At 35.6% G+C, this 22,110-nt stretch overlaps 2 protein-coding genes across 6 annotated transcripts; both read right to left on the bottom strand.

Moving 5' to 3' along the window:
* Nucleotides 1-2,931: 2,931 nt before the first annotated feature.
* Nucleotides 2,932-15,034, bottom strand: anpeplb (alanyl (membrane) aminopeptidase-like b). The gene is made up of 20 exons (XM_051871462.1): nt 13,888-15,034; nt 12,499-12,638; nt 11,891-12,030; nt 11,666-11,786; nt 11,144-11,298; nt 10,532-10,639; nt 10,286-10,429; nt 10,129-10,194; nt 9,508-9,573; nt 9,294-9,427; nt 9,032-9,117; nt 8,769-8,902; nt 5,546-5,601; nt 5,310-5,457; nt 5,132-5,220; nt 4,941-5,045; nt 4,660-4,827; nt 4,434-4,574; nt 3,789-3,870; nt 2,932-3,675 (listed from the first exon to the last, which is right to left on the bottom strand). The coding sequence occupies exons 1-20, from the start codon at nt 14,490-14,492 to the stop codon at nt 3,526-3,528; spliced, it is 2,838 nt and encodes a 945-aa protein (XP_051727422.1). The 5' UTR covers nt 14,493-15,034; the 3' UTR covers nt 2,932-3,525.
* Nucleotides 15,035-17,103: 2,069 nt separating this feature from the next.
* On the bottom strand, nt 17,104-20,615 carry si:dkey-12e7.1 (uncharacterized protein LOC557553 homolog). 5 transcript variants are annotated; one of them, XM_051870746.1, is made up of 2 exons: nt 20,463-20,615; nt 17,104-19,514 (listed from the first exon to the last, which is right to left on the bottom strand). In XM_051870746.1, the coding sequence occupies exon 2, from the start codon at nt 19,438-19,440 to the stop codon at nt 18,316-18,318; it is 1,125 nt and encodes a 374-aa protein (XP_051726706.1). In that variant the 5' UTR covers nt 19,441-19,514; nt 20,463-20,615; the 3' UTR covers nt 17,104-18,315. The 5 variants fall into 5 exon arrangements, with proteins under 5 accessions (XP_051726706.1, XP_051726710.1, XP_051726709.1 ...); XM_051870750.1 differs by having other exon boundaries at nt 17,104-19,508; nt 20,463-20,526; XM_051870749.1 differs by lacking the exon at nt 20,463-20,615 and adding an exon at nt 19,819-20,395 and having other exon boundaries at nt 17,104-19,508.
* Nucleotides 20,616-22,110: the final 1,495 nt, after the last annotated feature.

Below are 22,110 nucleotides of genomic sequence, written 5' to 3'. Positions count from 1 at the left end.
TGCTCTAAAACCTTTATATACCTTTCAGCATTCATAGTGCCTTCCAAAACATGCAAGCTGCCCATACCGTATGCACTTATGCACCCCCATACCATCAGAGATGCTGGCTTTTGAACTGAACACTGATATCATGCTAGAAGATCTCCCTCCTCTTTAGCCCGGAGGACACGGCGCCCGTGATTCCCAACAAGAAAGTCAAATTTGGACTCGTCTGACCATAGAACACTTTTCTACTTTGAAACAGTCCATTTTAAATTAGCCTTGGCCCACAGGACACTACGGCGCTTCAGGACCATGTTCACATATAAGCCATATTTGCATGATAGAGCTTTAGTTGGCATCTGCAGATGGCACGGCGGATTGTGTTTAAAGACAGTGGTTTCTGGAAGTATTCCTGGGCCCATTTAGTAATGTCATTGACACAATCATGCCGATGAGTGATGCAGTGTCGTCTGAGGGCCCGAAGACCAGGGGCATCCAATAAAGGTTTTCGGCCTTGTCCCTTACGCACAGAGATTTCTCCAGTTTCTCTGAATCTTTTGATGATGTTATGCACTGTAGATGATGAGATTTGCAAAGCCTTTGCAATTTGACGTTGAGGAACATTGTTTTTAAAGTATTCCACAATCTTTTTACACACTCTTTCAGATTGGAGAGCCTCTGCCCATCTTTACTTCTGAGAGACTCTGCCTGTCTAAGACATCCCTTTTATACCTAATCATGTTACAGACCTAATATCACTTAACTTAATTAGTTGCTAGATGTTCTCCCAGCTGAAACGTTTCAAAATTTCTTGCTTTTTCAGCCATTTGTTGCCCCCGTGCCAACTTTTTTGAGACCTGTAGCAGGCATCAAATTTGAAATGAGCTCATTTAGTGGATAAAAGTGTAAAATTTCTCCCTTTAAACATTTGTTATGTTATCTATGTTCTATTGTGAATAAAATATTTTCTCATGTGATGTGAAAGTCTTTTAGTTTTCATTTTATTCAAAAAACATCCCAACATTTCCGGAATTCGGGTTGTACTTTAGATTTTATTTCTTTAGATTTGCTGAAGTTTACATTTAAATTATTTGTGTTTTTAAGTGAGCGCTAAATGGCTGCAAAGGTCATTTTAATGTAAAAATAAGAAAAATCTATATATATATATATATATGTGTGTGTGTGTGTGTGTGTGTGTATGTATGTATGTATGTATGTATAAATATATATATATATATATATATATATAATATACATACAGGTGCTGGTCATATAATTAGAATATCATCAAAAAGTTGATTTATTTCACTAATTCCATTCAAAAAGTGAAATTTGTATATTATATTCATTCATTACACACAGACTGATATATTTCAAATGTTTATTTCTTTTAATTTTCATGATTATAACTGACAACTAAGGAAAATCCCAAATTCAGTATCTCAGAAAATTAGAATATTACTTAAGACCAATACAAAGAAAGGATTTTTAGAATTCTTGGCCAACTGAAAAGTATGAACATGAAAAGTATGAGCATGTACAGCACTCAATACTTAGTTGGGGCTTCTTTTGCCTGAATGACTGCAGCAATGCGGCGTGGCATGGAGTCGATCAGTCTGTGGCACTGCTCAGGTGTTATAAGAGCCCAGGTTGCTCTGATAGTGGCCTTCAGCTCTTCTGCATTGTTGGGTCTGGCATATCACATCTTCCTCTTCACAATACCCCATAGATTTTCTATGGGGTTAAGGTCAGGCGAGTTTGCTGGCCAATTAAGAACAGGGATACCATGGTCCTTAAACCAGGTACTGGTAGCTTTGGCACTGTGTGCAGGTGCCAAGTCCTGTTGGAAAATGAAATCAGCATCTCCATAAAGTTGGTCAGCAGCAGGAAGCATGAAGTGCTCTAACACTTCCTGGTATACGGCTGTGTTGACCTTGGACCTCAGAAAACACAGTGGACCAACACCAGCAGATGACATGGCACCCCAAACCATCACTGACTGTGGAAACTTTACACTGGACCTCAAGCAACGTGGATTGTGTGCCTCTCCTCTCTTCCTCCAGACTCTGGGACCCTGATTTCCAAAGGAAATGCAAAATTTACTTTCATCAGAGAACATAACTTTGGACCACTCAGCAGCAGTCCAGTCCTTTTTGTCTTTAGCCCAGGCGAAACACTTCTGACGCTGTCTGTTGTTCAAGAGTGGCTTGACACAAGGAATGCGACAGCTGAAACCCATGTCTTGCATACGTCTGTGCGTAGTGGTTCTTGAAGCACTGACTCCAGCTGCAGTCCACTCTTTTTGAATCTCCCCCACATTTTTGAATGGGTTTTGTTTCACAATCCTTTCCAGGGTGCAGTTATCCCTATTGCTTGTACACTTTTTTCTATCACATCTTTTCCTTCCCTTCGCCTCTCTATTAATGTGCTTGGACACAGAGCTCTGTGAACAGCCAGCCTCTTTTGCAATGACCTTTTGTGTCTTGCCCTCCTTGTGCGAGGTGTCAGTGGTCGTCTTTTGGACAACTGTCAAGTCAGCAGTCTTCCCCATGATTGTGTAGCCTACAGAACTAGACTGAGAGACCATTTAAAGGCCTTTGCAGGTGTTTTGAGTTAATTAGCTGATTAGAGTGTGGCACCAGGTGTCTTCAATATTGAACCTTTTCACAATATTCTAATTTTCTGAGATACTGAATTTGGGATTTTCCTTAGTTGTCAGTTATAATCATGAAAATTAAAAGAAATAAACATTTGAAATATATCAGTCTGTGTGTAATGAATGAATATAATATACAAGTTTCACTTTTTGAATGGAATTAGTGAAATAAATCAACATTTTGATGATATTCTAATTATATGACCAGCACCTGTATATATGTTTGTATAGTGCATCCTTAATCATAATATTATAGATCTATTACAGAATTAGTGCATCAAAAGAAACAGGTCTGTAAAAAAAGGCACTTTATTTAAAGATTTACATGTTTGACTTCATTTGAGATTTACATGTTTTACATATTTAAAAATATTAAGTCTCATGAATCAACCTTTGTCATTATTTTTTAATATCATCAATCACAGTAATGAACAAAATTAGAGCTCTGGTTTTATAAAAACGTAATATTTCAAAATACTAGCTTTCATAATATGTATTTTAATTAAAATAAACTATACACATACAAAGAATAACATAATAGTCCTTTGTGCTTTATGTTTTTGGTTCATGTGCTTAGATGTGATTTCATCACTGTAAACAATACTCAGTAATATCAACTAAATTATTTTAAAGGCAATAAATTAAACTGTCCTAAACATTCATTTTTGGCCTTTTCTCTAATAAACACAATAGATCTGGCATGAACTACTCAACATAACACAGGGAATGTGTTATGTAGCCATTTTAAAATGGCACATTCTTTGTTCTTCTCTTCTAAAGCTTGAATAATTCTCCAGTGAAAACCATCTCAGAACCACAGGAGGGTGTTGCTTTCATTGTGGAATGCCTTTACATCTGTTTTTGATTGTGCAGGCCTACAAAAACTCCTACAGCTCTCCATTGAACCATTCCTTAACAATATCCTTGTTTTCTTTCACCCACTGAATATTAGCCTCTGTCCTTTCAATGACCTGCTCCAAAGCTCGAGCTGCGATCCCCTGGTCATCCTTATCCTGCTCCCTCTGAAGCTGCTTCAGCTGTGTAGAGACAATTTGACAATTTTTGAGACATAATCAGCTATTAGACTTTATTATCCCTCTACAATAACTGAAAGAGTCAGAGCATAACCAAAAATGGCAAACAACAGCACCTCTTCAAGTTCAACGTCCCTGGAGAATCTCTGTGTCACGCCATCTAGTAGACTGCCTAAGGAAATGATTCCCGCTCCATACCTGCCCAAAAGAGATGATTGTTAGTCACATCACATGTCCATATACTTATGTTTTCCAAGTAACTGAGAGATAAAACCTTTGAGACAATTAGGACTATCATTCATTTACAGCTGACGGCAGCCTTTGGACCCTGAATTGCTGCTTATCTTTGATATTTTTATGTAACTTGGGTGTTGTAACTTCCTGATTGCTCTGGCAATTCCCGATTCATATTTCATAATTCATCATTTATTTCACACTAAAGACACCGACTGAACATGTTTCCGGGATATGTAATTTGCACAAGAACTTAAGAGTGGTTTCATTTGCCTGCACTGTAAAAAAAAAAAAAAAAAAGATTTTTCAAAGTTGTAAATTATTGGATTGTGTTTTACAAGAAAATGCAATTTCTGCCTTTCTACTTCAAAACGTGCTGTTTAATTCAATGTGTTTCTCGCTTTTTCTTTGTAATTGTGAAATTTACTAGCAATTTCTGAGTGAAAATTGCTACTAGATCCAATTTTCTTTCAGTGTGTCCAATTTTCATTCAGTGAATTTAAATATTCATTTGAACCATAACTTACTCTTGGGTGATATAAGACCACTTGCCACGAACAAAATCCCAGGCGAGAGGCTGGCCGGCGACATTTTTGGCAATGTAGTTTATGGTAGAGACCATATCCATCTTTCTTATCTTTGAAGGGTCAAGAGTGTATTCAAGATATCTGTTGAATTATAAATGTCAATGGTGAGTATTAAGGGATCAAAGTGGCCGTTGAGATGGTATAAAGCTCAAATTGCTGCCCTGACCTGTTTAGCAGCCAGATTTCTTTTGTACATGATAGGGCATATCTTAATTTGTCTTTCTCTGCAGCAACATTAGCTCTTTGGTATTCGTTCCAAACAAATTCCCAATCATCCTCATCACCGGCAGCTATTGCACTGCAAAAGATTGTTCTCCTCAAATTCGGATGAATCCTAAAAGTGAAAAGACAGCAGCTTTTAAGTCAATATATCTTATGTACATGCATAGATATCTTGTAGAACTGTAATTTACAATAATTACATTTTAATTTAAAGATGCAACTTACATATTTGTGCCATTCTTATAATCTTTGAATAGACTTGTAGCCATTGTTATGCACTGAGGAAGGCCATTGGAGCAGGCTACCGAAATAGCATTTACCTGGTTATACCTAAAGGAAAAAAAAAAAAAATCAAAGAATGATTGCTAGATTTTCAACAAAATATATGTAAAAAAAAAGACAAAAATTATGCTTACTGGTCAGTGTGTTTGTCAGGAATGGTTCCATTATTTGTGTACTCTTCAAAGTACTCATATAGTCCTGTGACTTGCTTGCGTAGGTATTTCTAAACATTTAAATGTACAGTTAATGATAAATCATCAAATTTTTTCACTGTTTTTTATGTGTTCACTTAGACTGTTTCCTTGTGCTCACCGTTATCGGACCATAGACCTCAGAGCGATCAAACATAAGGACAAAATGTTCCAGGTTTTTCAGTGCTGACTCCCATGGAATATACGCCGTATCATTTATCAGGTACTTGGTTAGACTTAGTGCAATAGTGACGTTGAGGCGATGAGCCCTTTACAGAAATATTATAAGTTAATATACAGCAACAAAACCCAGAGAAACAATAATTCTTTACCAAATTAGCTGAATGAAAAATGTACCTCGCAAGATTAAATGCATCATCAATGAGTTGCCCTCGGTTGATGACTGGAATGACCTAAAGACAGTTGAATAACATTTTAACATCACTCACTATTGTAAGGCATTTTTGATCTCATCAGTATTCTGTGGCTTGGATTTGGAATATTTTCTGTAAATGACAAATAAAAGAACGCAATGCAGACGAGTTCATGTGCTCTAGTAATCTTTAATCAATATAACTTCCCCTCCCTCTTGTAGTGACATCTCTTTACTGACGTCATTACTGGCGTGAGGGAAAAGGACCCTTTTCTCGGACTGTGATGATGCGTTTCCAGAGTAATCAACATCGCGAATCTAGTAAAGTTTTTCACGTTTTCATTTTTAAAAAATTAATATACATTCGTAATGCTACATTGGTGCTATATTACCTTAAATTACAAAAATTAAAAGTAAATTACAAAAAAAAATCTGCGAGGGTGTTTCTAATATAACGGTTGATAAAGTGATGGCAAATTTAACATCTTTCTCTCTTCTGACTGCTGTAATCAATCTCTATATTTTCTTCCTCTTTTGAAAAGTTGTGGAAATGCTATCAAGGATTTTTTTCTTAACAGGAATACACAAATTATGTTTGTTGTCGTCTCCCATTCACCACTATAGAAAGGTGTGTTTACGCCGTGTTGTAATTACGATAACGATTCTGAACTGTAAAAAGTCTTCACATACTTGTTGAACTTGTAATTACAACGTGTAAACTTGTTATTTTCTGAGAGCTACGACTTGTACCATGTGGCCGCTTTACAAAGACTATAGAATAACAGAAGACGGGTCACTCGTATTGTTTTGAATGGAAGAAAGTGCAACGCGCAATATGGCGGAATAAGTCCCGCCTTCAAAATAAGAGCCAATCGCCAACTGGTAAAGTGGCCGTTAGAAGCTCCGGTTTCTATAGAAACAGATGCACCCCTCCGAAATTAGGCGCAATTAGGCGCATTTAGGTCTGCGCATGCACATTAGCTTCATCCAGCCTAAAAAAAATACCGTTTTTTTGTCATGATTCGAGCGTTTAGAAAACAAATTATGAGACAGCTTTGGAGAATTTGATGTTTCCCCATTCAAAAAGATAGGAGCTGCACTTGTATGCCCGAGAGGCGTTTCAAAGATGGCTGCCCAGTGAAATGACTTGTCTTAAATGGACTTTGCCGCTTTACCACCTGACCACTGCAGATTTAAGGTGACTTGAAGACCGCTCGTCGTATGACATCAAAGTACCGCAAGAGCGATTCAAAAGCATACAGAGCTTTATGCTGCGTTCCAGGCAGGTTTTTGAGCCCGTAAGTCACGACTTCAAATCACAACTCACGACTTTGCAGCGTTCCAGGCAAGTCAAGCCAAACTGCCTGAGTATAAACAAACCAACATGGCGGACCGTACGGGGCTTATGCTCATTAACAATTATTTCTATCGCCAAAGGTGCTTACTCCTTGCTTATTTGAGGGAAACGGAGGAGGAAAAAGGCGCATAAGGCAAGAGAAGCTGTTATACCTTGTATTTTACGTTATTTTACCATACACTTGCATAAACACCGCATCCGTAGGGGCTGCCCTTGTTGTTTCGTGGGCTATGTGACGTCAGAACCCGTAAATGGGAGTACATCGATTTAGTACGAGTTCACGGGTGGGAAGTCACGGGTTTGACTGCTGTTCCAGTGCACTTTCACGGGTAGAAGGTTGGAAAAACACAGGTTACGGGTTGCCTGGAACGCGGCCTTATTTACAGTAATTACATCATGACGTGAATGCAGTAGAAGTTTACTGGGATGACTTCTGCTTCTGAAAATGTCAGAAATGTGAAAAATGCTGCATTCACACAATGTCATAATTACGAGATGACAACAAATGATGTTCTACTCTGATCTGTTCACGTCCTTGGACTTGGAATTATGTGTTTCTATGGCAACACTATCAATGGCAATAGAGTACCTCAGGGATGATGTGTTTTTGTAGGCCAACCTGGAAGTTAGCGGCGCACGGGTTCCCTCGATCGAAAGCCAATGCATTTTTCCCATAGACTTTTGGAAAATCGCAAAAAATAAGCTCTGTGTTTAACAAAGGGTTATGACACTTACACGTTTTGTCTATCAAGATAATCTTTACAAGTTAACACAACATTTATACATTTTGAAGCCTAAATAAAGTCGTCAGATATAAAAAGCTAACAATAGGCTATAAACGGACTACAGCACACCATGGTCGCGGATCAACGTCACCACTACCAAGCTTCCTCAAACTTTACTTAAAAAACAACTTTATTTAAAAACATGCTCGCTGATTATGATCTGCGCTGTGTATGAATACTTATCCACTTTTTCATGAGAAATGCTGTCCAAATGTCCTGTTTGTCATGATGACGTCTAAAGTCCCCACCAAAGAAAGTAGTCCCTTTTAGCAATTTGTTAGTACCCGCCGTTTTTAAGACACAATAAAGGTTTAAAAAATCACAAGCAGGTTATAACTGGTGTGTTTTATGTCATAGATCAAAACGTGAAAATATTTAGAGGTTTTGTTAACCACAGACCTTATTTCAGGCGATTTAGCAAAAACCCATTCAAAAAACCCATTGACTTCGGGGCGATGGAACCGAAGTCCTAAAATGCTAACTCGCTTTTGGGTTTTGCCTACAAAAACACATCATCCCTGAGGTACTCTATATGAATCTGCAGCGGTTAGGTGGTACAAACGGGAGCTCTCAGAAAATTCCCAGTTAACAAGCTGTAATTACAAGTTTTTACAAGTTGCAATCTCGTAATTATGGTAATTATAATATGGTGTGAATGCACCTTAGAGTCTATAGCAAACCACAACAATCCAACGATCCAATCAATTCCCGGTGGACAAAATCAAGTCCCACCCTACATTTTCTCTTCTTCAAGAAGCCGTTGCACTCGGATCACAATAGGGAAGAAAAGACTAAAGCAACTTCCATTTCATATGTTTATTGCAATTTACCTGAGTAATAACATATGGTTTCATGTGAGAGGTAGCCTTTTTGAATGTAACTCTATCGCCCCCTTGAGTAGCCTACTGAAGTTTGATACCGCTAGACCAATGGAACAGCCTATGTCAAGTATGTTAAACCGGATCTCTTGGCAAAGGGTTCACGTACTTGCGCAAAGTTGCTGCCCTTATTTGTAAAGTGATTTGTAAGGATGCTAATAACATATATTTCTTAAAAGATGCTTACATTATAATTATTTTCGAGCTGCATTAGAAGTTTATTCCAGTTTTCTTCATCGTAGTTCACACGGTAAAAGCCAGTGCAGTTGATGTTGGCGAGAAGCCATTGATCTTTGAGAAGTTGAAAATGCGGCCTTTGAACTATAAGGAAGGATGAATGAGCAGCAGGGTTAATCACAACAAACAGCTACTGCATATTTAGGCCTGTTGTTTTGGCAGGTTTCATTCTTATATTTTAAAATGAAGCTTTAAAGTTTGTTCGTTCCTTACCTGGACCTTTTACTCTCAGTGTATCTTTTTTCAAATTAAAAATATCATCAGAATTAATGTATGTGATTTCAACCTGCCATGGAATACTGTTAGGAAGAAAATAAACAATCTTTAAAAATCAGTTTGACTAATTGATTAATTAGAGACTAAACAATAAGGACAATAATGGTACAATAATATGGGACTTTTCATTTGATTCGTTTAAATCCAATGCTATATAAATACCATGGTGCATAAATGAAACTCGGTTTTTGGAACTCACTCATGGCCCGCTTCTTGCTTTAGTAAAAACTGTTCTTGAGAAGTGTCCCCCTTCTGGGTAATAATGGTGATTACTGGGTACCCCACTTGCTTAATCCATGTGCTCATGAAGCCTTCCACATCTAGATTTGTCTCCTGAACATTGTGGGAAATATTTGTCATTATCCTCTCATATTATTTAAACTTGTAAAATAGAATATAGGTCCTCGATTTACCTTTTTCAAGCATTCCAAAAGATCTTTGTACACAGTGTTATTGTACTGGAAGTTGAGGAGATACGTCTAAAATATAAACATTTAGCAATTAGATAGTCAGTCCTGACCATACTTTAAAATCTTCAACACATAAATAATACATAAACAATACATAATGCATAAAAACATAAATTATATGTTTTTAGGAAGCCATATTATACTACAAAAGGTCCTAAGTTGTAAAAACACAAATAATATTATATTAAAATACTTAATACAAGTATATATACTATATAACATTTGAGTTGGGGATTTATTCCTGTGTTTTCAACCTTGATAATAATAAGAAATGTTTCTTGAGCACCAAATCAGCATATTAGAATGATTTCTGAAGGATCATGTGACACTGAAAAACTGGAGTAATGATGCTGAAAATTCAGCTTTACCATCACAGGAATAAATTACATTTCAAAACATATTAAAATAGAAAACAGTTCTTCTAATTGTAATAATATTTCACAATATTACTGTTTTTACTGTATTTATGATCAAATAAATGCAGTCTTGGTGAGCATAAGAGACCTTTTTTCTTCTAAACATTTAAATAGTAGAGTATATAATTTCCCCCGGACTTCTGCTTACCCTGATTCCTTTCATAAATGCTCCATCGGACATGAATGCGGACAGCATTCTCAAAACAGCAGCACCCTAGAGAATTTAAAAAATAATCATAAAGGAACATTTTGTACATTAAGCTACTTACTAACACTATAACTGTATTGAGATGTCATATGCCAACCTTGCTGTATGTGATGTCATCAAAAAGTTCTATGATCTCAGAAAAAGTTTGAACATCATTTTCATGCAAGCTGAGAGGATGAGAAGAGTTCAAGGAATCCACATGAAAGGCGGTCTGGGTTTCTCTGAGAACAATTAGATCTTTCTGAAAACACAAATGAACGATATCATCAGAGGAGGTTGATGAAATGAAAAAAAGAGAAAGGATTAAGCTGGGTATTTGTTAAAATCATTACACAAAACATACCAAGTCCCAGCCAACAGCTTCCACCCCACTGTATGACATATATGTTGCAAATGCTTCATTCAGCCACAGGTCATTCCACCAGCTCATGGTCACAAGGTTTCCAAACCACTGAAATTAAGCACAGGGATGAAATAGAAAAATGATTTATTTAAAGACATGATTTAGGGGCTCTTAACCCCTAGTTCTAGATGATTTAAATATGTTACGTTCTTAAGATCTACATCAGAGAAAATACACTGCAGAATGCAAATGATAAAATGCAGTTAACTATTTAATCATGCATAGTCATATAGCAAAATAATGCTTTGGAAAAAAATGCTTCCCATATATTTTGATTGTGTTTAATTAATTGCATGGTTACTGAAAATTTCTATTTAACTCATGTCGTGTCAATTTGGCAGTTTATGGTAATATTATGTTTTGTTTACTTCTGTATGTATAATTTTGGTACAATGTCAATGATTATTTGTACAATGTACAACTGATTATTTTTAGGTTGTCACTACTGCACAGCTAGATTAACAATGCCATTCACTGAAATATTTAGCCCAACATAAATTTTAGTCGGTAATGAATTATACAATAGGGTATTAAGGTTATGAATATGTTTACCTGATGTGCCAACTCATGAGCGATCAGAGTGGCCACCCGTTCCTTATCAAAGGTTGATCCCGTATCTTTGTCATACAGCAAACCTGACTCCTGATATGAAATTAAACCCCAGTTTTCCATTGCTCCGACACCAAAATCTGGCAGGGCAATCTGATCTGTAATAAAACAAATTTTGCTTGTGATTCTCCATGTCTTTTATATGGCACACAGACTCATTTCAGCTTGTTCAGTGTGTTCTGTTTCGGATAGTTAGATCAAAAATGAAAATTCTGTCATTTACATTGCTCCCAAACCTGGATGACACAAACCTCTGCAGAACACAAAAGTTATTTTTAAGAATGTCTTTTGTCCATAAAATGAAAGTCAGTGCAACAACACTATTTTTATTTTTGGCTTAACTATCTTTTTAATAAGTGGTGAACTTCTTTCACATGTATTGATGCAAGCAATTAAAATAATCCACATAATTCAATAGAGCCATTGTAACCTCATTGTTTTTTGTTTTTTTTACCATTGACTCACCTAGTTTGTTCAGTGGGTATTTCAATTCAAATTTTTCCTCATAATGAGTCAGAATCTTCTGTGTTATTTCTACTGCATAGTCAGCATGGCCAGCTTTAATAGCCTCCTTCCGAGCATGTATCTTGGAAACACATAATAATAATAATTTGTGAAATGTTTAAAAAATAACAAAAAAATAAATAAGCCAGCATTCATGTGTCTTAAATAAAAATAAAAGCAACATACATGCATGTTTGACACGTGAGGTACCGATTTATAGTCAAAATCACATATAGTGAAAGCCAATAGATAAGTTGACATGATGGGGGTCGGATGAAATGTAGTCACAACCCAATCTTCTCCATCTATTTTTATCACATCCACATCTGATGATAAAAGCAAAAACAAAAATTATTATACACTGAGCATATATACCTTGATTTTTTTGTTTTTTTTGACATTGTTTAAATTCAGGTTTTGAACCAGCTACAGTTTGCTGACATTTATTTTTGTCTGTATTAGAGACATGAGGACTAAATATCTACACTTTTAAAAAATAAAGGTTCTTTATTTGCATCTCTGGTTCCACAAAGAACCTTTAACATCCATGTAACCTTTTCATACCACAAACAAAAATTCTTTATAGTGAAAAAAGGTCATTTAGATTTTTAAAAAGTTCTTTTTATACTGTTTACTGAAAGGTTCTTTGGGGAAACCAAAATGGATATTCTATTGCACTGCTGTGAACACCCCCCTTTTTAAACCTTCATTTTAAGTGAGATATTAAATATGTTCTTTCATTAGTGTACAGTGAGATTTTGACTTTGTCAAGCCTGACTAATAAGGATCCTAACCTCCTATTCCATTGGACAGGGCTTTAGTTCCAGGTCTGTGGATAATAGTAATTTCAAACACGGCCTTCAGAGCTGGCTCATCAAAGCACGGAAATACTTTCCTCGCATCTGTGGGCTGCAACAGGCTGGTGGCGAGGAATCTGTTTGTGGAGAAGTATTTATGCAAATCATGTTCTGGATTTATGTTGTCATTAAAACTGTATGTACATAATACATATACACAATGGTTAATTCATACTTATATAAGAAATGAGCAACAAAAATCTCAGGAGGCTTATTAAAATAAACAATTTACTGGACAAGACATAGCCCATGGTAATTAATATAAAGAGAAAGTTTAGTGTGACCAAATACATGCAAATACATCTGATATATATATATTTTTCTTTCAGTTTAACGCGTTCAAACTATTTAACGCAATTAACGCAGCATCCGTTTTTCCCGTCATAATTTGTCTAGCGTTAAATTATATCATCACGCTCTTATTCACGAAAATGCTTTTAAACCATTCAAGCGCCTCAAGACAAACGAGTACGCGCTGTCTGTGAATGAAACACACGGCTCGTGTACAGAAAGAGGCGCCAGTATCGAGTTCCCTTTCGCGCTTAAACAAACAACAACACATCAGAATTATGCCAAAATGCTCGTTTTGTTGAGTATCCTCATGAGAGCAGTCTTAAATGAGTTAAATAACGTCTTATTGTGTTGTGAGAAAATGAGATGCGCGTGAGATCTGCATCATGTCAGCGGCAGATCTTAAAGTCACAGCAGCCTAATAAACCAGTTGCTGTGATATTTGTCATTAATGTTAATCAAAAACAAAGATAACAGAGAAAATTGTAGCTTTATTAAGGATTAATATATATTTCATTTATAATTTATGCAGTGAAGACTGTAAAGTGTTTGATAACGTTATCCAATTTCTGTAACCTAACAGGTAGGAAGGCCAAAGGTAAATATGGCATTTATTATGATGGGTTTATGTGAAGATTGTTTTAAGTTCACTTATATTAAAAGTTATTTTCTTGTTGAAATTTATAGCTTTCTGTTACACTGTAATGTTGAATATCTATAATTAATGGTTTTTTTTTTTTTTTTTTTTTTAAATTATTATCAGTATTAGTATCAGTGATACTGGCCTTCATTCATAAAAAGATGCCATTAAACAAATATTTAAAATATACTGTCTTTAAGTTGTTTCTACTTTAATTTGGAGAGTAACTGTGAAATTATTACAATATAAAAATATTAAAAACACCAATGTTTTAATCTCGATTAATCTCAATTAATTACAGAAAAAAAGTGTGATTAATTAGTTCATTTTTTTAATTGATCGACAGCACTAATATATATATATATTTCCTGACACAACGTATTCTGAATCTTTACCTTTCTTCACCCTCCTCGTCCTCATCTTCACTCGGCTCTGTGTACCGGCTTGCGTACAATCCAGACAAGTCTTCAAAAAGCTCCCCTTCAAAGGTGGTGAAAAGATCATAGTAGATCCCATTTCCAGATAATTTATCCTGGAGTTGGATCTCAAGAAAATTACTTTCACTGTTATGAATTTTATATCCTTTCACTGATAATTTCTCATTGGAATCAGATTTTCTCACTTCCACATTCGTCACATTTAGGTTGTGAACATGAAGATAGATGGCTTTAGATTCTTTCATACTCTTTAATCTTACAGTTGAGTTCCCCTTGAAAAAGAAGGATTGTTCTGTGTAGTTGTTGGGTATCGCTCCGTAAAGGTACGTTTGGAGGAAGACTTTGTAGCTCTCAGGAATCAAATAGTCAAAAAGTCTGATGTTAGATGGAGGATCTGTTGGAATATCCGGACGTTTAGTTGAATTAGGTGGTTCCAGTGGAGGGGTTTTCAATATTTCCATTTGGAACATCACAGCCATCAACACTAAACCACCAACAGAAGAAACTGTGATGACCCCAATGCCGACAGCCACAGCCTTGGATATGCCAGTTCCTTTGGCCATTTCTGATCCTTCTGAGAAACCTACGAGAAGTGAGCTAAGGACCTTGCTGAACGTTTTTAGACTCTGTACCCTCTCGCAGATCTTGACAATATATGCACTGGCCGTAAAGCACTACTGCTGCGCCTATAAGAGCGCATTTCAAGATTACACATTAACTAGCATGGGTGAGCAAGAAACAAACAAACATGACTGTATTTCACATGGAATGTGTTCCTTTGCTCTTCGCCCCACATCTGGAATCAGTTATAATATCTGTTGTGCAATCCAAAGTCAGAGAAAAACACATTATAGAGTTTTGTTGCTGAGAAAAGAGATGTGCATTTTGAAAGTAAATTTACTTAATCACTGGAACCGAGTGGAGTAATCCCATGATGATCCTCTTGAGTCCATCTTATGTTCTGCCAGAGACCTTCAGACCTCAGTGACAAGACATCCAGCTGTTTGGGACCTTGGCAGAGGTGATGGCAGTGTTCTGCCCAGAAACTTTTCCAGAGTTCTCTGATGAGTCATTGAAGACAAAAAACCTCATTCACAGATTCTGAGCCTTTTCTACTACTAAATCAGTATGTCTTTGAGAGAAATTTGGAGTGTGTGCTTTCCTAAGAGTTAGGGGAGGGGACACTTTGCTTTTTTTAAAAACTTGCCCCAACCTTCCCCTCCTTGGAGTTTTAATCTAAACATCTTCAAAAGAAAAAAAAAGATTTTAGATAGATATATATATAGATAAAAAAAAATTTAACCCTCATGCACTGTTCGATTTCTGGTGACTGCCTGTATGGTCTGGGTCAGATTGACCCTAATTGGATTCAATGCAATTCCCCAAAAATCACTCAATATGAAAAAAACCATACATTCGTGTACAAATAATTAACTTTTAATATCAATACTTTTCACACATTACAAAGAATAAATATCTTAATTTATGATTTATAAAAATGTTTTTAAATACTATTTTTTAGACTGCCCCTCCCCCCACCTATTATACATTTATAACAATAATATCTTAGTCTAAACCTAAAGTAATCTTGACAAACTATATATCGTTTGAAAGTTTTCAGACTCTATTTTTCATATTTTGTAACTGATGTTCAAAAGAAATGACAGAGCAATAGATAAACAGCGACAGATTCTTCATTTGTGATGTGGTACCAAACTATAACACACACTCTGAATCTTTCTGTATGTTTTTTATGTGTTTTAGGGATTGAATTCAAATCAAATATTAACATTACTACACAAACTTCTTCTGAATAGGATGTCTACTTCATAAATATTTTGAAAAGTATGGAAAAATATGGTTCAGATCACTCAAACCATATATGGAAATCGAAGAGTCCTTATGGTCACCGGTGAAGTTATCTAGTGAAAAAGTTTGGTACTACACACAAAAAATCTTACTGAAAGTTCTTTTTTTGAGATATCAACCTAAAATTTGGCACAGAACTTTTTCATATATTTAGCTTCGATTTTCTTGAAGTTTTAGAGTTGAACATGTTTTGTAAAATATACATTTTATAGAAAATATATATTTTAAATTTTCATAAACAAACTTCTATAACGTTTTAAGCTTTACTTTTACAACTTTTTTTCTACTTCTACAATAATCTGTGAAGTGTTCCCTTTAAAAAGAAAAAGATTTTTAACAATTTAAGTTGGAAAAGTCATTTTCATATCTATGCTCAAAAAGTGGGACAGACAATTAACAGGTAAAACAACTTTATATTTTCACAAACTTTGAAAATAAAAAGTTGTTAAACTCAGTAAGACAATGGCACTTCAGTACTAGAGTTGAGGAGTTCTGACATACAACACAGAAGTGTTTTGTATTTTGGGTCTGTAGTTGCTTTTGAATGGCTGTCTATATGGGTCAGATTGACCCACGAACAGTACGAATGTATAAAATTTCTGTATGCACATTTCACAACACATCAGCGTGCTGAAATTTTGCATGCATGTTCATGACCCTAAATGAGAAAAAGTCACAAAATTTCAAGAAAAACAATGTAGGTTAGTATTTCAGATAGATTGAAAAAAGAATACCTTTTTTATATGGTAGTAAAAAACTAAAATAACAAAATACAACCAAGAAATGTTATTGTTTTGGGTCTGTACAGTAGCCTTAGAACATTAAAATATGACCCGTGAACATCACGAACGTAACCAAAATTAATTAGCGTGTTGAAACTTTGCATGCTTGTTCATGACCCTAAATGAGAAAAAGTCACAAAATTAAAAAAAAAAAAAAAAAAAAAAAACATAGGTTAACTGATGTTTCCGACAACTCAATAATCAAAACGGGTCAAATTGGCCTGCAACAGTACATGAGGGTTAAAATACTTTTAAAAATCTATTTATATTCATCTTAAATTCAAATTATAAAGAGTCTTTTGTCTTTTAAAATGTCAGATCGTTTTTGTTTATATCTGGCTCTTTCAAACAGACTAAAATGTACTAAACAATGATTTAAAATCATACAAAAAACATTTATATAAAATTAACAGGAAGCAGGCTAACTGAAAGCTGCAGTTAACCATTTGTCCACTAATGTAGCACAAAGATTTTAAGTGCATTAAAAAAAAAAAAAAAAAAAAAAAAAAAAACAGCACAAATGTTATTTAGTAAAATCATATCAATTTATTGTAGCTATTTGAGTTCCAGCCAGTACACAGAATTAATTTATCAATACACCAATGCTGTTTTTAGAGGTGGCAAGAAAGAGACACAACAGCTAGGAAAAAAAAGGGTATGGAGCCATCCTGTGGATGAGCACAAACCATGCACACAAATCACATATCATCCACTGGTTGTTTTCAATGAGAAAAAAAAAATTGGAACTATTCACATGACATATATGACTTGTCTATTAGTTTTTGGGACTAAAGGCAATATTTTCATTCCATAAAATCAAAGAAAATCTTCATTAAAGGCACATTATGTTAACGCTTAGCATGAATGCTGAGCATCTGATCTCAATCAACACATGCCTATTCATTGGTCAGCTGACGCCTCATCATGTAAAGAATGTCTTAGCAGTTCAAGTTTTACTCTCATTACTTCTTTACAAAGCCTCAAGACTTTGCTTTTAATTGTAATATGTAAGGAATTTGCCCCAAATTTGAGGATGCAATATAATACGTATATTTTCACTCAAGTGAAAATCCTTAAAATACTTAATCAAAGGCTCAAACAAAAATAAAATCAATCTATTTAAATTCCAGTTTATGAAAGTAAGATTAAAATTAAATTGTCAGAAGAGGAAAAAGTTGTCTGAAATATAGATTATCAGGACATTTGGTCACAGATTACGGAAAACACTTCAGTAAAATCTAGTTCAGGACACAGATTCACATGAATAAACCCTCTATTTTTGATGATTCCTACTGAAACACACAAGGAATGAAATGTTTTAAGGAATTAAGAGTTCTTGTCAAAGTGATCCACACTCCATTGCTGCAATCCGCTTTATCCTCCTTTTTATCCTCCTTTTTGCACAATAGAACAATTTTCCTGAATTCACATAAGCTCCTAAAAAATGCACACACTTCAGCCAGGAAACATAAACCTTCATAGCACAAGTCAAAACTCTTTTTAGGCATAATTGTGAGGTTAAGAAAATGGACATATATTGAAATTTAATCCAATTATTTCCTAGCAAGGGGTGGCTGATGTATAATTAATTTACAGCGTTAAATAATTTTCATTAGAGAGGATCAGAATTGTGTTATCTGATTATATTTTTGGTCCTTCTAATGTTTTTCTTCAGGATGTGGTCGTGTCCCTTCAGGCCATTAATGTGCGGCCTGTGATTGTTTAAGTCTCGACTTCACCAGAGCCAGCTGTCTAAATGCTGAAGGCAATAGCAAGACTGCTGGAGGATTGACGTCAGCTCTCTGTAACTTTGCTCTTTCCAGTTGGGAAGGAGTCTTTCATTGTTAAGGGCCTGAAGTTTGGGCGTCCCTTCACGTAAGACCTGATACAAGCAAGGCCATCGGCTCTGTATGCGTAGTCGAGTCCGGCGGTCCAGAGTAATGCCCCGAACGATCTTCTTCGCCCGCAGCTCTCGCAGCGCTGGAAGGTTGAGGCAGGAGAAGACCAGACCGCGACTGGGCGACACATCCAAGAACTCGAGCGAAAGCGATTCGAGGGTGTACGAGATGCCTAAATTTCGCAGTGGTACAAGAACATGGAGCGTAAGGGACTTTAGATTAGGGAGTGATTTCGTCAGTGTCTGTAAAGTGTTTGGGCTGACCCCTTTGAATACCCAAAAATACTTCAGTTCTAAGATACGAAGGTGTTGAAACTGAGTGATCAGCGTAACTGATGTTTCAGACCAGTCGAAGTGCAGCCGCATTTTGGTTATCCTGGGACAGCTGTGGACGAGTCTGGTCAGGAGAATCTGGAAGTTATTAACCTGGTCCATCTTGGTAATATTGTCTTGGTGAGAACTAGAACTGGTGTGAACACGAAGGTCGAGGGGCTCCAGCAGTGTAAATGTCCAGTTCAGATCTAAATGACTGAGATCACGGCAATGCACGTTCTCTAGAAGGTGTGATAGGAGCTCTCCCCATTTATTGCACGGGTCCCCTAGATCAAAACTGGCCTTCAGAGTGAGCAAACTAGCCCCACGGGATATAAGATGATGGGTGTAATGGTTAACCCAAGCTTTCCAGCGCTCAAACTCCCTGTTGGAAACGAGCAGACCCTCCTGGCCCAGATGAAACACTCCACGGCGAGAATAGTCTGCGACTCTCCAGAGCTTTCCGGAGCGCACTAAGCAACTCCAGCTTGCACACACAAGAGCAGCGTTGCATTTGTCCACCTCACTCAGGAACGAGAGCACATGGAGCTGACATTCCACCGGTAGGGAGTTGAAAGGGAAGTAATCTTCATCACCTTTAACCCTTCTCCTTGTATTAATGGGAACAAGGGCTCTCTTCCGTTGAGGCATGATGCTCAGTGCTTGGTTAAATCTTCAAGATCATCCTTTGTCTTGCTCTCTCACTGAGAGATGTTTGACTGCACCTTACAGAAAACAAAATGTCATATATATATATGCATCTTAACAGTAAAAGCATAAAACATTGTCTGCAATTTATATCCAAAGAGCCATTCTTACCTACTCAGTTAACCGATTCATGGAAGAAATCGTTCACACCGGTTTTGTGAACCGGATCAAGCAATTTAATAAAAACGTTTATTTTTAATGTGCATATCATAAAACATATGCGATATTAAAACATTTTAACGTCTGCAAACGATGTATATATTTTAAATTAAATTAGTAAACATACCATATGTGAAAACACTTAAGCTAATGATAACTTACCTTTAACATACTAGCAGATTCCTGAGATGTAAAGATAATATTAATCGCAAGGACAACTTAGCACATTGCTGTTTTTGGAAGAATTAAGGCGTGTAATTTATTTTTTTTAAACCAAACTATACAAAATAGTTTTATTGACCGCTAGTAGCGCGTCGTTAGCCTGTCACTGCGGCCTGACATATTTTAGCAATAGCTGTAAAATATCTTCTGTAAGTTCGCTCAATAGAATAATTGAACTCAAACTCTCGTGTGAATCTGACTGAGCTCTTAGTTCAAAAACGACACTTTAATTAGTGAGAATTAGTCAGCACTTTAGAGCAAACTAAGAAGCTAAGCTGTGCTGAGAATCCCTGTGAGAGACTGTTGTTGTTCTCGGCGACTGACATCATCAGTGTGCGTGCTGCAGCCTGGGTGTTAATGGCTGATCCGGGAACAGCTCTGTAGATGTTCTCCAAATATAGTTAAAACAGGATTCAGATCGAAAGAACTGATTTTAGGACAGGCTTAACATGCTTTTCGACTTCTACTGTCATGAGTTCCGCATCTAGCGACAGCGGTATCGATTTGTCACATTTCTCCATCATTACTTATTACTTAACAAATATCTCAGTGTGATCGATATTATTAATAAAAAGAAATCATACCAGAAACATATTTTACAGCGTGTATCATCTGGCAGCGTCATGATACATCATAGAATGTCCGACTCTTTTCGGCGAATCGGTTCTTTCGAACAGATTCTTCGAACTGTTTTAAAAAGCCTTTTCAGCTGATCTTTTACGTCATTCCGTTGTATCGGCGTGCTCAAGACATTCTAATAAGGCAATTCAAATGTATATCAATACTATTTTTCATTCACATAATAAGAAAGCAATTAAAATTGTGTCTATATCTGAGTCCTTTAATATATTTAGTACATAATTATTAGCTTACACCTTGGCTGTATGTTTTTCTTTGTATTTGTATATTATATAGTTCTGACTGTACATTGTTGTTTGAAGTTTAATAAAAAAAATTAAAAAAATAAAATAAAAAAACCCCAAGACATTTTAATAAAGCCACATGTAGGCAATTCAGTGAAACTGATGAATTCAGGTTAATTACGACACATTTAGACATTGAAATTACTTAAAAATATCCCAGTTATCCTGAATTATACTCTACCTGTTTAATATGTTTTTCCACATTGTATAATTTATTATAATTTCATGTGTTCAGTCATAGCCATGCCTCAAATCACAAATTTATAACCTTTTTTGTTCTCGTAAGTTTTAATAAAAAGCTGTTTTAATAAAATTCTATTTATTGAAGGGTTAGGGTTATACTGAATACATATAACCAAGTTTTATTTGTTGACATTTCTGACTACACTTACTTTTCAATTTGTTTTATGAAAGAAATCGTTTAGACCAGCTTTGTGATCCGGATCATACATTTTATTAATAGTGTTTTGTTTACGAATTAAACATCGCTGGCATCTTCAGTAGGCTATCTTTTTTAGATACATCCACCACTAATTGTATTCTTTTTTTTTTAAAGAAAAGAAATCTGACTCTGGCTGAAATTTGTGTTATTAAAAGAGCAACATTTTGCATCGGCTACTCAATATTTTCCTGTAATTTGAAAATGTTGGTCTTCTGTTTATTTCAAGCAAAACTTAGTTGCTCAACACTGAAAAAACGCAGAAAGCTCAATTTTTAAACAACACTTATGAGTTGTCTTTTGTTTGGCTCTGGAAAACTCACATCTGAAAAACCTAAACAACTTTATAGGATTTTTGAAGGAATCGGATGCAAATAGTCTGTTTTCTGTGTAACCTGGCTTAACACTCTTCACAAGTTATAATATTAATGTACCAATGTTCATAGGCCTGGTGCAATAGTGTATTTAATTGTTTGTTTCTTTCTTTCTTTTAATGTGTATTTTGTTATTTTATTTTGTCTGTTTTTCTTTATTGTTCTTTAGTGTTCATATTTCAATCAATAAAGATAAGGTGTCCAACTCAAAATGTCATGATACGCAACAAGACTTTTAGCACAATAGGCTATATTTTCATTAGGCTGCTAAAAAGTAGTGTATCTGTGTAAAACAAAGATAATGGAAGTGAACTAATATATATATATATATATATATGTTTACATGTTTCAGAAAAGTTTACAATACAAAACACACAATGACCATTTTCTTAATTATTATAACAATTCTAAGGATATCATTTCCTTTGCCTATGTGCACTAGAATACTTTATTTTTCACTATTCCATATAACTGCACAAATTACTAATTCTAGGAG

Source organism: Ctenopharyngodon idella, chromosome 18 (genome assembly GCF_019924925.1).
Source record: "Ctenopharyngodon idella isolate HZGC_01 chromosome 18, HZGC01, whole genome shotgun sequence".
Taxonomy (NCBI): domain Eukaryota; kingdom Metazoa; phylum Chordata; class Actinopteri; order Cypriniformes; family Xenocyprididae; genus Ctenopharyngodon; species Ctenopharyngodon idella.
This window is presented reverse-complemented; position numbering and strand designations above follow the sequence as displayed.